The 16389-nt window shown below is 56.6% G+C and overlaps 1 protein-coding gene across 5 annotated transcripts in view; it reads left to right on the plus strand.

The window, feature by feature from the left end:
* The window catches only part of PALD1 (phosphatase domain containing paladin 1), a 140674-nt gene that overhangs the window by 69023 nt on the left and 55262 nt on the right, over window positions 1-16389 (plus strand). For 2 of the 5 annotated variants that reach the window (XM_082611209.1, XM_082611208.1), the window contains exons 19-20: window positions 11862-12017; window positions 14014-15843. The exons of 2 other annotated variants lie outside the window; for them this stretch is intronic. In XM_082611209.1, coding sequence (XP_082467335.1) covers window positions 11862-12017; window positions 14014-14166 — 309 coding nt within the window. In that variant the 3' untranslated portion in view covers window positions 14167-15843. Of the gene's footprint in view, window positions 1-7739; window positions 7849-11861; window positions 12018-14013; window positions 15844-16389 lie in introns of those variants that run through there. One more of the 5 variants, XM_082611211.1, reaches the window with a different exon arrangement.

Raw genomic sequence — 16389 nt, forward strand, 5'->3', positions numbered from 1 at the left:
TACCACAGACTGCATGGTTTAACCAACAGAAATTTATTTTCTCACAGTTCTGGAGGCTGGCAAGTCCAAGATCAAGGTTCTGGCTGATTGAGTTTCTAGTGAGGGCTCTCATCCTGGCTTATATACAGCCGCCTTCTCACTGTGTCCTCACATGGCCTCTGTGTGTGTGTGTGTGTGTGTGTGTGTGTGTTTTGTGTGTACAGAGAGAAGGGAAGGGAGGGAGGGGGCTCTCTTGTATTTCTTCTTATAAGGACACTAATCTCAGAGGTCGTCTAATCATAGACGCCTTCCAGCCTGGAAGTGCTGTTAGAGAACAAAGAAAGAATCCAAAGACCTTATTCCTAGCCCAGGTTTCACAGACCAGTGTTAACAAAGGGAAGCATTTTTCAAGGGTTGCCAATATGTAGCCTTGTTAAATGTGTTCATTTTAAAGGAAGGAAGGAAGGAAAGAAGCAAAAATTTAAAAACCCAACTACCATCTAACATGGTTGGCATTTTAGAAAAGAAAGGATATTTTAGTACCAGAAAAGTAGGGTGGGTGTTCTCAGAATAGAGGACAGTCCTTGAAAAGATTTATATTTCTAAATTCCTGTGGAGTTGTGAGACTGGTCATAGACCTAGATTTGGGAATTGCGACGAGGCCACTGTTTACTTTAGTCAGAAAGGCAGAATGCCTCCTTCAGGGTCACCCTGCACTCGCCCTGGCCTGACTGGACCCAGAGCCCCTGTCCTGCCTGAGGTCAGGGTGATCTGAGCTGTCCCAGCTGCCTCCAGATTTGAAGGGGCATCTGGCCAGCTAGGTGTGTGTGTGTGGACCCTGGAATGGACTTAATTATGACCGTCAATCCCCGTGTGGATGGGAAGGAAGCAGGTTAGATTGTCCTGGGTTGACTGGTGGAAGAAACGAGGATGTGGGCGCTGGAAGGCGCTGGGTTCCTCCAGGGCCATCTTCATCCCCTCTGACTACCTTGTCCCCCCGCCTACAGGCTGGACTAATGCTGCTTCCTCGCAGGGCTGTGTGTGGGAAGGACACAGTAAATGCTCGAAAATGGAAGGTCCCAAGGATCATTGTAGGGCACAGTGTCCTGTGATGTTCTTCCTAGCTTCAAACCCCCTGAACAGACTCTCAGATTTTAGTGCCAAGGGGACTTAGAGAGCATGTGACCTCTCTGTTTACAGATGAGCAGGAGAGCGGACTGCCCAGGGCCCCACGTGAGTTGATGGCAGATCAGGGATGAGAGGCAAAGATCCTCACTCCCAGCCCCGAGCCCCTCCCCTGACCACGATGCCCTTGACCCCAGGTCTCAGTCCCTGTTGCCCTGGTGGGCTGTGGTGGGCTTGCTGAGGCTCCAGAGGCAGCTGCTTCCTCTACCCTTTCCCTCTGATGGACCGACTCCTCTGGAAATTGGCAGCCATGTCTTACCCCTGGTACCTGGCTGTTTATTTAGACCCCTGCCCTCTGGTTTCAAGCTGGAAGCCCCCGGGTGCTCTCTGGTGGAGCCTGCCGTTGTCTGCTCAGAGCAGGCCAGGTGCTGCATGTGCAGGTGACTCTCGTTCGCCTGGTTGGGCACCCAGGACCTCTGAATGGAAATGGACCTAAGCCCAGGCTCAGGTTGGGGGTGTATCGCCTACATGGGCTCCATTTGCTTGGGAACATTCCAGGTCCTGTCCACATTCTGCCCATCAGAAGGTTTCCTCCCAGGATCCCACAGCCTTGGGATTCTGAGACTCTCAGCAGCACGTGCTCCTCAGCTTCCTGCCCTGCACCCCAGATCCCCCAAACAGTGCATTTCCCTTCCCTGGCCCTGCCAGGTCCATTCGTCAGCTTACACCTTAATCACAGGCATTAAGAAAACGGCTCCTGGAACTCGGCGAGTGCACTTCTGCTGGCAGTAAAACCATTTCGGGCCCTTGGTGGAGAAGAGCGAGAGAGTGTGGAGGTTGCTGCTCTGTCGTGGAGCAGAAAGGGGGGCTCAGAGTGTGTGTAAGTCTCCGTCTGCACGGCGAAGTCACACAACAGCGATGAGGACTGTGTGTAGCTTGTTTGTGGTTTTGGAAATGATATTAGACCATTACCCAGCCTCCCAGGGATGGTTTCAGTTTTGCCTTCTCCTTCTGGTCTTCGTGCATGTGGGCTCACTTCCTCTCACAGCGGTGATCGCAGTGTGTACACAAGCTGTCCTGCTTATTCACCTGGATGACGTTCTTGCATTTAAACATGTGCTCAGTCAGCACATGCTTACTGAGCGCCTGTCCTGTGTCTGGGGACGGAACAGTGAGTGAAGCTTCACTGAGCTTATATTCTAGTAGAATGAGGAGAGGCTCATTAATAAATAGTTTGAGCTCGTGGACACTTTAGCCTGTCTGTTGAAGAGCCTCTACATCATCCTATGTAATGTCGGCATAATACCTGGTTGAGTGGATGTACTCCAGCATCACCTGCTCTTCCTGTGGAGGTGGCCCATGAGATTACTTCCTGTTGTTCTCTGGGCAGGTGATGGTACCACGAGCCTCACAGCGCATGCTGCTCTTTCATCTGTGTGGCTTGTTTCTGTAGGCTGATTCTTCGAAGTAGGATTATTGACTGAGTTGAAAAATAGGAACTTATTTTTTCAAATTATTTTGGAAAATTTCAAACAGAACAATTCAAAGTAGGGAGAATAATTTCACAGACCCTTGTGTGCCCACCTCCCAGCTTCAGGAATCAGGGCCAGTCTTATTTCATCTGAAGCCCTACCAGTGCCGCCTACTACCCCAACTGGATTATTTTGAAACAAGTCCCAGACCTCATATTACTTCCTCTATAAGTATTTCAGCATATCCATCAAAGAAGGGATCTTTTAAAAAAAGACCATCATAGGGACTTCCCTGGTGGTCCAGGGGTTAGGACGCTGTGCTTCCACTGCAGGGGTCACGGGTTCGATCCCTGGTTGGGCAACTAAGATCTCGCAAGCTGCGGCGTGGCCAAAAAAAAGAAAGACCATCATAATGCCATTATCACACCTAAAACGACAGTGATTTCTCATCCTCCAGTACCTAGTCAGTGTTAGATTTTCCTACTGATCTCACGACGTATTTCTGCAGTTGGAGCAGGACCCAAACAAGATCCACAGGTGGCATTTGGCTCATGAAGCCCTTAAGTCTCAATGAGTCTCGAACATTTCTCCTCCTTTCCTCCCCTGAAGTGAATGTGATGAGGTAACCAGGTTATCTTCCCGGGCGTCCCACAGTCTGGATCTTGCTGATTGCACCTGTGGGTTTAATTGAGCCTGTGTTGCAGTTCCTGGGCTTCCTGTAAATGGGTAGAGCAGAGGCTCGATCAGGTTTGGCTTGGTTTTGGGCCGGCACAGTCACAGGTGGTGGGTGCTGTGTGCTGCCACGGGGGCCTGGAAGCTGCTGTGGTCTCTCCTGTGACCTGGCAGCTGCTGGTGCTCATCCCCTGGATTCCTTATTTCATTGGTTTGCAAAATGGTGATATACCGGCTCTCTCATTCCCTCTGCATTAATTAATTGCTGTACTTCCAGAAAGAGACTTCCCCGAGATGCAGTGAGGGCAGGAAGGCAGGGCCGGTGCTTGCTTTTCCCTTGGATTTACCCGTCCCCAGGGGAGGTTTGGAAGATGCTTCTCTAAAGCCGAGGGGAGGTACTCAGTAAGCCCTAATGTTCCTCCAGACTCGGATGGCACTGGAGTCTGCGATGAGGGTCTGGGGGTGACTGAGTGGGGGCGGGCCGGGAGAGGGCAGACGGAAGGGCTCATGAGGGGGGGCTGGGAGTTGCTGGAGGCCATTGCTAGAGGCGGGGGAGCCAAGGACACATGGGGCCTGGGTGGTGTCCACGCCAGGCTCAGAACCAGTCTGGGAGATGTCCACGCCAGGCTGACTGTACATTTTCACATCCACAGTCTGGCTTAGTCTTCCCTGTGTGCCTCTGCCTGACCAAGGCAGCTTGTAACATTACCTCCATTTGAGGAAGGGAGGCCCTGGGCTTGTCCGAGGACACACAGCTGGTAGATGATGGCAGGAGGAGAGCACGACTCCAGCCCCCGACTCCCAGATCAGGCCCTCTCCACTGTGCCACACTGCCGCCCAAGGAAGAGGGGGCAGTTTTACCTCCCTTGCCCATCTGCAGCCCCACTGGGGGAAAGCATAAGGCCTGGAAGCCATGGTCCTTGCCCTTGTATTCCCCGCCTGAGTAAGGGGAGGAGCCCAGAGGACAAGACGACATCCCACACTCGGGTCATGGCTGTAGAAGGGCATGGGACCAAACCTGCACCCACATTTTCCGTGGAGACAGACCTTCCCCGGTGTAGCAGTCTGGACACCTCTCTGTGCCGAGGCCTGTCTCAGGCTGCCTGGCCTCTGGGGGCTGCAGCCCGTGATGCCTCCTCCATTCCTATAGAGGCAATGAGTTTGGGTCAGGGCCTGATCACCCCGTGTGTGTGAGGGGGCCACAATGCTCAGGGTATTTTAAAAAATGCCTCAACAGGAAAAAAGAAAGAGAAAGTCCTTTGAACTAAGCCACTCCATGAGTTTGGAATAGAGGTGAGAAGGCTGGGCCCCCGACTGAGGAGAATCCAAGGGGCCCCCAGCCCACAGTGGTGACACCATCTGGTGAATGAGTTGTTTCCTGCTGGGCCTGGAAAGGGAAAATATTTGTGACAGAAACCAAGGTCAGGGCTCCTGAAGGAAGTCCTGTTAGAATCATTAATGCCAGGGGCACTTTTCCTTAGCCTTGGCTAGTGACATTAATTCTGTGTGTGTTCTGTGTTTGAGACAGTCTGATGTGTCTCCCGTCTGTCCCTTCAGAAGGAGTTTGAGGAAAATCTGAGGTGAAGGTAACCACACGGAGAGAAGTAAAACGTCCTTTGGTCTCAAATTGAGATTTATTTTATAGACTAGGATGCTTTAACTTTGAGCCTTGCCTTTTGAGTTTTCTAAGAACTTCCGTCTCTTTCCTCTGGTCCTCAGAGCAGCTGGTGAGGAGGTGAGGGTGCATTTTATTAGACCCATTTTCCTGAGGAAGACACTGAGGCCTAATGAAGTTTTGTGACCAGCTGGAGGCAGGATTAGCACCAGTCTTCCAACTCCTTGGCCTGCATTCCTGTCCTTCACTGTGGTGGCCACGACCCAGGGGACAGTTCTCTTGTGGCAGAAAAAAAGGGCTGGCAAGGAAGCCACCAGCCCTTCCTGGTTGCACTGCCCTGGGTTGGTGCGGAGTTGCTAAGAGGTCAAAGAGATCCAGCTCAGCACCGCAAGGACAAAGATTATTTCTTTTTTTAAATAAATTTGTTTATTTATTTATTTTTGTCTGCGTTGGGTCTTCGTTGCTGCGCGGGCTTTCTCTAGTTGCGGCGAGGGGGGGCTGCTCTTCGTTGTAGTGTGCGGGCTTCTCACTGCGGTGGCTTCTCTTGTTGTGGAGCACGGGCTCTAGGTGCGCGGGCTTCAGTAGTTGTGGCACGCAGGCTCAGTAGTTGTGGCTCACGGGCTCTAGAGCACAGGCTCAGTAGTTGTGGCGCACGGGCTTAGTTGCTCTGCGGCATGTGGGATCTTCCCAGTCCAGGGATTGAACTCGTGTCCCCTGCATTGGCAGGCGGATTCTTTTTTATTTTTTATTTATTTTTATTTTTTATTTTTTTGTGGTACGTGGGCCTCTCACTGCTGTGGCCTCTCCCGTTGCGGAGCACAGGCTCCGGACGTGCAGGCTCAGCGGCCATGGCTCACGGGCCCAGACGCTCCGTGGCATGTGGGATCTTCCTGGACCGGGGCACGAACCCATGTCCCCCGCATCGGCAGGTGGATTCTCAACCACTGTGCCACCAGGGAAGCCCCGGCAGGCGGATTCTTAACCACTGCGCCACCAGGGAAGTCCCGAAGATTATTTCTTAAGAGCAATGTAGAGAGAGACAGCTCTGGCCCTGAGCCCCAAGTGAGGCTTCTCTCTGTCTCTCCAAGACTCCGGCTTGGCCAAAGTTGTTCCCTGGAGACCTCATTCTGGTAGGTAAAGTGTCTCAGGCCGTGCAATTAGAGCAACCCTGGAATGCTGTGAGCTGTCGCGTAAAATATGGTGGAAGAAAATGGTTGCTTCCCAAGGCTCTTTCAAACTAGGCCAAAATAGAGCCAGTGGACTGGTGAGCAGCTTTCATTCAGATGGAGTGTGTGGGTGTGGGTCTGTGTGTGTAAGTGTGAGTGTGAGAGTGTGTGAGTTGTGTGAGTAGGCTCATGTTCTCAGTAGCTGAGACCTCCTTTGCTTTCCCTTCCTTCCCATCATACGGCTGAGCTGGAACCGCTTCCACCCTCCAGGGGGACTATGCTGGTTTGTTCGACGGCATCCATCCAGTGAACACTGATGGGGTGCCAGGCGTGGTTTCTGAACGTGCGCCATCAGGCTTGGGATTTTCAGTGGTTTGGGAGGGGTTCAGATCTCAACCCCACCGTCTCCCTGCCTCCCCCCGCCCCCCGCACCCTCTCCGTCTCCTGAGACCCTGCCTCTGTGCTTATCGCTGTCATTGTCAAGTTTGTGGTTGTCACTAAAGGTGCCTCTTTCAGCTGCTCATCTCTGTCCACGTGCAAGGGCTCATCCCTGAAACCCTGACTCAGACCCTGCCTGGCACAAGTAGGGCTTCACAGATGTCTGCCTGTGCGCGGATGGAAAGCGGACGGTTGAGGAAGTCATTGTGTGATTAAATAGGAAACCCACCCCCACCATCTCTGTATCTTTTGGTTCCTTGTCCACGACATTGGTCTCCAGGAGAGGGCGCTCTTCTCCAGCAACCAAAAGAGCCCTGGGAGGGGGTTGGAAACCCTGGTTCTAGCCCAGGCTCTGCTAGTAACTTCCGGCACAACCTTGGGCACATCACTTTGACCTGCCTGGGCCTCTGCTTTTCCATCTGTCACCTGGGGTCACTACTGCTGCCCTGCCTGCCTTGAGGGGTGGTGGTGAGCACTTGCCTGGGTACTGGTGAGGTGAGAGTCGGGTGTACGGTGGCTGGGACACCAGGCTGACTCCCTTGGTTATGTGTAGGGACAGTGGGCTCCTGAGGCCAGGACCGTGTCTGGTTAGCACTGAATCCCAGAGCCTGGTCTAAGGGTGAACGGTGGTTGTTGGATGAACATCAGAGAAGCACATGGTGCCAGGTTTAGCCCCTTCATGCTTTGAAAGTGCTGATCAAAATATGACATCTTTGGAAAATCAGTTACCTGCCTCTGGGGCGAGGGCCCCTTTCTCCCTTCTGGGGACTAGGCGTGGAAAGCATCCTTGGGCGTGAGGCCCCTCAAGCCCATGCAGGCCTGAGGATGGAGTCTGCAGGGACTCATGCAAAGCTCCCAAGGAGGGGGATGGTGTTCAATTTTGAGAAGAAGGGTGGGGTCTGAGCTCTGGGAGCCTGCCCCTTAGAAACTGACCATCTTTGAGGGCTGTCAGCCGCCCGCCCAGTCTGGACCCCACCTCAGCTGGAGGGCGGTGGTTGCCAGGCCATGCTTGTTCCTGGGGAGCGGGTGGGGAGAGGGCAGCAGGGAGGCTCCAGTAATGACCGCAGGTTCCCGCAGGGTCACTCTGGTGCCGCACTGGGAATAGACAGCAGGGGCGGGGTTGAGGGCGGTGGCAGGGAGGCCAGTCAGGCGCCCTCACTGAGATGAGGTGGCTTGACTGGGGCGTGAGAGGGGGCAGCTTCTGGGGGTGTGTTGACATAGAGTTGACAGGATTCCCTGATTGGCTGGGTGTGGGGCTGAGAAAGGGAGAAGTCGAGGAGGGATGTCGGTTTGGGCCTTAGCAGCAGGAGTTGCCTATGAGACGGCAAGCTTGTGGGCAGGGCAGGTTTGGGGAGCGGTCCCGAGGCCCGTGTGGAGTGTGTTGTGGCATTTGAGGAGCCCGAACCTTGTCCATGCGGAGCTCTTGAGCAGCAGTTGCACGTCTGAGTCCGGAGCCCCCGGCGCAGGTACACACGTGGGGGTCCCCAGGGAATCTGGAAGCTCGGTCCTAGATGACACTGAGAGTATGACACTGAAAGGGTGACATGACCAGGGAGTGAGTGCCTGTTGACCAGCTGAGCACCCTCTGCACGCTGGGTCCTAGTCAGACACTCAGGGTGGTGGGAAGGAGGCGGAGATGGAAACCTGGCTGTAATCTGGTGCCTGTCGCCCCGGCGTATCGCTGTCTTGAGGAGACCAGTCATGCCTTGGAGAAGCAATTAGAAGCCCTCACGATGGAATGTAATGCAGTAGTTAGCGAACTGGTACAGAGCAGAGGAGGCTGAGAAGGGCGCGGTGGGGCTGAATGGTTCAGAGCCTCGGGAGAGCAGTGGCTTGTCCAGGGCCTGGAGGGAAAGCTGAACGCGGCCAGCCCCGGCGGAGGGGAGGGCATTCCAGGCAGGAGGAAGAGTGAGGCAGGGAGCACTTGAACTTGACTGTGGTGGAGAGGCCTAGGGTGTTAGGAGAGCTGGGGTTTTGGAGTTCATGTCCCAGCTTGGAACTCTGTGACCTTGCTGAGCCCCATCTGCACCATGAAATGTCCCTCTTGCTTCATGGGTTTGCTGGAGGACCTAGTAGAATCTCCTCATCAGATCTACGTGCGTTGTGCTCAGCCTGGCACCTGCACGCAGGGGGCCTGGGCACACCCGGGGAGGCTTTCCAGCCCTGCCTCCATGGGCCTCTCCCAAGTGGCCCAGCAAGGAGCAGTGCATCTCGGGGCCCGCGTTGATGCTGGGCAGACTGGAGGCTTGAGAGGCCTGACGAACCCAGGGCCCTGGCCACCTTCCCTGGGCCCCGTCTGTTTTAGTGCTTAGTCCCCAAAGGACGAGGAAGCCTTGTCCGCTCCACCACAGCTAATGACAGCCTGGCCTGCCCGGCCATCTAAAAACAGCTCCACTATTTTTATCTACTGGAGGTGGCTGGCCTGTCCTCCTCCCCAGACAGTGCCAACCTGGGGTGATTTTAAGGAAACCAGGGCTTTGCTAGGAAGATGGGTCATTGTCTCAAATCACAGACTGCGGTCGGGCAGGAAGCGTCCACGGGACCTTCTGGTGGGTGTCAGGCGTCACCTTGACCCAGTGGTCTGAATTTAGAGATAATTCCACCCTACCTTGCCAGTAGGGGCTCGGAAGGAATCACTTGACCTCTCCACCCAAGATGTTCCTCAGAATCCTTGCTGGAGTCTCGGGGGCAGCAGGCTTCTGTCCCCTCTGGAGCAGGGGCGCCAGGAGGATAGAGCTGCTGCGGCTCTGCCCCCGGGGCCGAGTCCCGAGCTGAGGCCTCTTCACACCCACAGGAAGTTACTTCTGAGCTCTTGAAAGTAGTTTAAAATGACTCTGCCTGGTGGCACTGGGGGTGAATTCCTTTCCTTCTTTCTAAGAAAATGTGTTTAACTAGGCTCCCAGCCTTTGGATGGAGACTGGGGAGCAGCGTAAGGGATCGGGTGGTGAATGCCCAGCTCCGCGCGGCATGCAATAGTCACCCTTAGAGACGGGCAGTGTCGTGCTGTATTGGCCGCAGTTTGTATTTAGGTAAAATCTTTTTTTTTTTTTTTGGTCCACTGCCTAATTTCTAAGCAAAACTGCTTTGCTTTGAGCACTTGGTTGGTTGATCCATCCTTAAAACAGTAGGTGTCCTGCCCCTACCGGCCCCAGTCAACTTCCCGCACCAGTGGCCCTGGGGCCATTCCTACCCTCACATCCGCCAGAAGCCCTCACTGGCCGCTTTGTCTGTGGGGTCAGGGCTTGCCTGGCTCTGGGCCCCCTGCTGCTACAAGCCCCTCCCCCTCTGCCTCCCTTGAACCCACCTCACTCTTTGACCCTTTCCTCCCCCTCTCAGGGCACCTCAAATCCTCCTCCTCTTGGAGGCCCTCTCTCTTCCACTACCTGCCTTGCCTCGATCCCGTGGTCCGGCTGCTCTGGGTGTTTGGCAGTTGTCCCCTGTCTCACCCAGACCACGAGTGTCTCTGCGGGCAGGGCCTGTGTGTGCCCCACCTTTGTGCCATGGCTGTGGCCCCCTTTCTGTGAATGGCTGGACCCGTGTGGCCCCCGAGGGTTTATAGGTGCTTCCTCATGCCATACTTTACTGAGCAATGTGACCTCCAGCAACGTGGGGCTGAGAGTTTAAATGGCAGAGCTGGGACCAGAACCCAGTCGTGTCTCCCAGGGAGTCAGGGCGCTGGCTGTGGTCCCCTTGCCCCAGCTGGGCCCTGTTCGCGGTCCCCTTGTCCCAGCTGGGCCCTGTTTGCCGTCCCCAAGGTTCTAGAGCTCCTTCTGGATGGTGTGGCGGGCCAGCTGTCCACTCCCATGACCCTGGGGGCAAAGACGGCAGAGGCACCAGAGGCTGAGTCACCCGAGGCAGAAGTGGGGGGTGCGGGACTCCAGGCCCCACAAGCAAGCCCGCTCCAGCTCGCGGTTCTTAGGGCTGTGGGTCGTGTCATGTCTGGGGCGGGGGCCCACCCAGGAGCCTTCCTGAAGCAGCCCGGAGGAGACTCGTGTAGGCTGATGTGTGCCCGCGTGGTAGGGCTTCCAGCTGTGGCCCAGTTGTTGGGAGACTGCCCTTCCTGGTTCCCAGAGGCCCCGGGGCTGGCTGTGCCCTCCCCTGGGTGTTCCCGGTGCCTGAAGGTACGGCCGCTGTGCCACATCCTCTTCTTGGAGCAGAGAGAGCTGCCGTGGGCCCTGGATGGAGGCCAGGGTGGGTGCGGGTGTGGGCGAGCAGGGGGAGGGTGCAAGTGCAAGGTGAGGTATGGCGTTCAGTCCCCCGGGCTCCCCCCTAGGGTGACGGTCCATCTGTGGTGGGTTGGAGGAGCACGCTCAGATATGGTGGCAGACACCCGGCAGGGGGAGAGCTGGCTCTGTGTGTCCTGGGCCTTGTCACCCCGCCTTCCCACTGAGCCCGACACGGAGGAGGACCTGGAGGGGACCCCATGTAAGGCCTCTTCCTTCTGAGCGTTAGTCTCCCGCGAGTCTTCCGTTAACAGGTCACTCCTATTCTCAAAGCTTCAGTGGCTCCCCGGTGCTAAAGCCACAGAGCTCAACCCTGGCTCCCTAGAATGGCCCCGGGGACTTTTCACAGTCCCTGTGCCCAGACCACCCCACGGAGGTTCTCGTCTGATTGGTCCGGGGTGGGGCCCAGGCATCTGCACGCCAGGGTTGGGAAGCTGGCTTAGAGGGTAGACTTCTCAGCACCAGGGTGGCTTCCAGAGTTGGGGGCCAACCCAGTTCCCGTCTTGTCCCTTCGCACCGTTGTTCCAGCCAGGCCAGCCCCTTCCCAGTCCCCCTACCTGCTGGGCACCATCCTCACCTCTGGCCGCCCCGTCTGGTGCTCACTGTCTTCATCCGAGTCCACCCAGGCCCTCAAGGCCCAGCTGCATCCTGTGCTCTCTGGGAAGCTACCTTTAGTCACTTGGCTGTCCCTTCCCTCCCTGGCGTGGCCTCTTCTCCTAGAAGGTGCTCAGGATTGCCGTTCAGAAGACCGATGCCCCACCCTGCATCCCAGCCTGTCCCTCCCTGAGCTCTCGCCCTTGTTGCTGACCCTGCTTCTGTGGTCTTTCTGCGCTCTGTCCCCAGCCTTGGAGACTATGTGTGTTGTGTGAGAGTGTGTCTGTATGTGTGTGAGTATGTGGGTGTGTGTATGCGGTGCGTGTGTGTGTATGTGACTGTGTTGTGTGTGGGGTGTGTGTGACCGAGGGCATGTGGTGTGTGAGTGAGGTGTGTGTGAGTGTGTGTATATGTGTGTGAGTGTGTGTGGGGGGTGTATGATTGTGAGAGTCTGTGAGTGTGTGAGTCGGGTGTGTGTATGTGTGTAGAGCGTGTGTGGAGTGTGTGGTGTGTGGAGTGTCCCTGGCTGGGGATGAGCACCCACTCTGACTCCCGCCCCGTGCCGTCCGTCCTCTAGGCGAAAGCGGCCAAGTCAGAGCGGGAGGCCCGGAGGCTGCAGCTGCGAAGCCTGCAGTACCTGGAACGCTACGTCTGCCTGGTGCTCTTCAATGCGTACCTCCACCTGGAGAAGGCCGGCTCCTGGCAGAGGCCCTTCAGCGCCTGGATGCGGGAGGTGAGGGCGGGGGCGGGGGCCGGGACCGCCCTGTGCGTCTTCCCCGGGCCCAGGGACAGGCTCCCTGTTGAGTGGGCAGAGTTCTCATCTCACTGTACAGGACGCTTCCCTGTGGCTGAGATTGTGTCTCGTTCAGCTCTGGGTCCCCAGCACAGCCTCTGTGCTCAGCAGGCGGTGAGTGAGTGGATGGGTGAGGAGGGGGAGGGAGGAGACGAGGCGCCTGGGGACACAGCAGGGCGGGTGCTGGGCTGGGCTCCTGCTCCCTGCCTGTGTCCCCCAGGCCAGCGTCACCTGGGTGCTTCACGCCCACTGTTGTGTTCATCCCTCCCCTGTGCCCTTCTGGCTTCCCGCTGTGGCTCGGCCCCTGCTGCCTTGCAACCGTGACCTCGGACAAGTTAGTTAGCCCCTCTGAGCTGCTGTCCTCGGCGTTACGTCAGCACCACCTCAGGAGGCTGTGGTGGGGATTCCATGAGATGCATACAGTGCCATCTGCCAGACCTTGTGTGAGCGGGTCTGCCTTACGTGGCGACTGTATGCTCCCATTCTACAGAGGAGGAGACTGAGCACAGAGAGGTTAAGTGCTGTGTTCACGGTCAGCGTTAGAGCAGGTTGTTTGGCTCCAAAGCCCACCATGTCTGGCCTGAGACGCTGCCCTCTCATGCCGCCTCCACCCTCCCTCTATGCGTGGCTCTTCCTGATTCTTCCCCCAGCTTGGCTGCTTTTAGAGGAAGAGCCGCTGCCTCGGCACCTCTAAGGCAGGAGAAAGGCCTCCTTCCCTCCTTGGCAGAGGGGCCTGTAATTACCCTTCCGCTGGGACACTGGCCCCTACTGACCTCACCAGACTGTCCTGGCAGTTCTAATCTGGACTCAGGGCTGAAATTAGCTCCCGTGGGGCAGGTGTGCAGGAGGATGGGAGGCTGTGATGGGTATAGGAAGGGGAGGGGGGCTTAGGTTGGTGTGCACGTGGGGTCAGAGCTGTGAGGGAACAGAGGCAGGGAGGCCACCACAGGGCCTGGTGGCAGGAGTGGTGGCTGCCGGGCGTTTCTGCTGAAGATGAGCCTTCCGGGTGGTCCTGATAGGGCGTGGGTCACACGAAGCCCACATTGGGGCTACCCTCTTGATCAGGCCTTGGGCTCAGCTTCCTCTTGGAGGGGGAGGTGAAGGTGGTGGGAGACCTAGGACACTTCTGCTTGGGTTCTGCTCAGAGAGCTGAAATCAGGGGGACCAAGGGCTGTGGAGCTCACTGGCTGAACCTGGGTGGTGGGTGTTTGGGGACGTCAAGGAGGGCGAGAACTGCTGGTCCAGCCCCGAGCGTGGGTTCCAGCCTTGGGGGATGAACAGAGGGCAGGGGTGCGGGTTGCCCGGGGACCTCTGTTTGGAGTGGAGCTTGCATCCTCCCCATCCCCCGGGACGGTGGGGAGAGAAGGAGGCTGGTCGTTGAGTGGTTTGAGTCTAGTGCCAGGGTCTGGGCCATAGGGCTGTGTGGAGAGTGTCCAGGGAGGCCCCAGTTAACCTGCCTGAGCTGAGGCCCTTGGTGGGCCTGCCTGCTCCACAGCTGGAACTCACAGCCAAAGGGCTCTTGCTGGCTGCTGCATCCACACTGCCTTCCCCAGCACTCTCTGAGGGCCCAGCTGTAATACCGGGAGCAGCTGGGCCCCTGCTCCTGAGGTCCCCATGGGAGCGTTGGGGCTACACAGGCATGGGGCGTGCTTGGCCTCCCACGCTGCTCTCCGCTTGCTCACTCCCTGCCGGGTGCTTTCTGTGCAGTGTCGCCCTCCACACTGTGCAGTCCCATTATAAGGAAATGGAAGCGCAGAGCAGTTAATAGTAATCAAGTGCAGGTCACTGAGCTGGGGGGAGGCAGCGCTGGGCCCCAGACTCGCCTGTATCTGCGGAGCCCAGTGAGGGGAGGACGGTGTGACAGAGGGGGACGGGGGACCTGAATGATTACCCCCCTTCCCTGGAGCTCTGCCCCCATCTCTGCTGTCCTCCCCAGGTGGCAGCAAAGGCCGGCATCTACGAGATCCTCAACCAGCTGGGCTTCCCCGAGCTTGAGAGCGTGGAGGACCAGCCCTTCTCGAGGCTGCGCTGCCGGTGGCAGGAGCAGAGCCACAGCCCCGAGCCCTCCGCTGCAGGGGACTTCCTGTAGGAATGGGACTTCCTGTAGGACGCACTCCCCCTGCCCCTGCTACCGTCGCCTCCCGCGGGGCCACCTCCTACCCTCGCAGGCTGGGGGTGCCGGTGCTCTTCACTGACAGTGGCCCTGAGAAACGATTCTTCAGCTTAGCAGAGTGACTGGCATGGGTGGGGACCCCTTTTCTGAAAGAGTTTTTATAGGATAGTTGGTGCACGGTGATACCTTGTGAATGGCAGGCGCGGGGAGGGCCTGCAGGAAGGCCGGTGTGGCATGATGTCTCCAAGGAGCTCACTCCCCAAGTTGCTAAGCGAAGCCCCTCGCCGCTTCGCCCTCCCCTCTCCCCCGAGCGGCTCTGATGGCCCCTGGTGCGGAGCGGCCCTGGCCAGTGTTGGTTTCCCTCTTTCCCTCTCTCGTGGTTCTCCCATGCAGCTTCTCCCGTGCAGCTTCTCCCCGTTTTGCTGCCTGAGCACTGCCCTGGGGGCCCCGGGCTCCCTGGGGAGTGGATTGTGTGCTGGCTGATTTGTTACCTTAAAGGCAGCTTTACCCAGTTTTCTTGCCTCTCATGCCTCGTCTCAACCTGGAGACTTGAAGAAGGACAACCACGTGCCCGGTGGGTCCCATAGGGGCCTCTGCCTCTCCTTCCTTTGCCCTCTCCCCTCCTCTGGGCTGGCAGGACTTTGGAGGTTTCCAGGGAGCTGAAAATGAAATGGAGTCCCTCTCGGGGGAAGAAAGAGCTTCCAGAAGGTGCATGCAGCCCTGTGGAAAAGACCAGCTCCATTTCTCTGGAACCATGGGCGGGAGGTCTAGGGAAGCACTGCCTCCCTGCCCCGCCATCCAGAGTGGCCTGTGCCCCAACATGCTGTGGCAGGAGCCCCGGAGACTGCCGGGTGACCCTGAGTGAGCAGTGGGACGTGTGAGAGTGGGCCAAGGATGGCGTGAGGGGGCACTTGGATTCCAGGCCATTCTTGCTGAGCATCCTTGAGCTGCGTTCCAGTGGGGGCAAAGGGTCAAGTGCTGCTGAGTTAGCAGCTGCTGGGACCAGCTCTGTGCAGACAGTGGGAGGGTTGCTCGGAGAGGCAGGCGGTGTTGAGCTGAGTCTGCGGCTCTCCCTCTTAGGGCTGGTGTCCCCCGAAGCACAGGGGCTGAATGGTGTGGACGCTGTCCTTCTGGCCTGGCTCGTTGGGGCCAGGGAGGTCTCTCTTGGTTGGACACCGGCACTTGTGCAGAGAAACGGGTGATGTGTCACCGGTCATGGTGTTTTGAAAAGGGGGAAGAGGCCAAAGTTGTTCACATCTACCTAGTGTTGGAAAATTTATGACCATTTTGGCTGAATTCTTTTGCAAATCTACTGTATGTCTGTTCACTACCTTTTCAGATTTGTTGTTGTTTTTGGTTTTATTTTTGCATGTAGTAAAAAGTGTTAATTTTGTTGCAGACAAGGTCTAGATGAGGGGTCAGAGATCAGGGCTGCACTGGGAGGGATCCTTTGCATTCTCACGGTTGGCCCTGACTTTCAGCTGTGCTGGGACTACTGGCTGGTCACATCACCTCTCTGCCTCAGTTTCCCTATCTGTAAAATGGGAGAATAATACTTGCCTACCTACCTCACAGGGGTGTTGTGAGGATTCATTCGTGATTTTCTTTTTTTTTGTACAGAGCTTTTGAGCATTAAAAGTGGTTAAATGTGAAGTGCGCTTGGCTGCCTATGTCTTTAGTGTGGGTCAGGTGTTACAGAACTGATGCAAGCTGGGGTCCCTGCTACTTCAGAGTAAGGATGGGAGGGCAGGGAGAGCCAAGAGCACCTGCCTGTAGTGCATCTGATTCTCAGAGAAGGTGGATTTTCCTGGATGTCTCTCTCCTTCCTTCACATCCCCAATCATGTTTGACCATCTCACTCTGGATGCCCACGGCTGACGTGCTGAGCCCCTTCTTGAAGAAGGCAACATAACCGGCTAATTCACGCTAAAGTGTGAGGGACTGTTATATCCAGGGAAATGGAACAAAATGGAATTTCAAGGGCTATGAAGGAGGGTGGTCCTCAACCTCTATTTCCTTTTCTTATCTCTGCAGGCTCCCCTTGGTCCCTTTAGGCCCCTGAAGGCTTGAGCACACTTGTGTTGAGAAATTGGTGTGGAAAGCGGCAGTAGGGAGAGTGAGGCAGAGAGAGTGCTGACCTGAGGCTTCTCTCTAAGCTCTTCCAGGACTAGGGGAATCAGACCCTCTGGGTTGTAGTTC

Source organism: Mesoplodon mirus (assembly GCF_964341445.2).
Source record: "Mesoplodon mirus genome assembly, chromosome: 2".
Classification (NCBI taxonomy): domain Eukaryota; kingdom Metazoa; phylum Chordata; class Mammalia; order Artiodactyla; family Ziphiidae; genus Mesoplodon; species Mesoplodon mirus.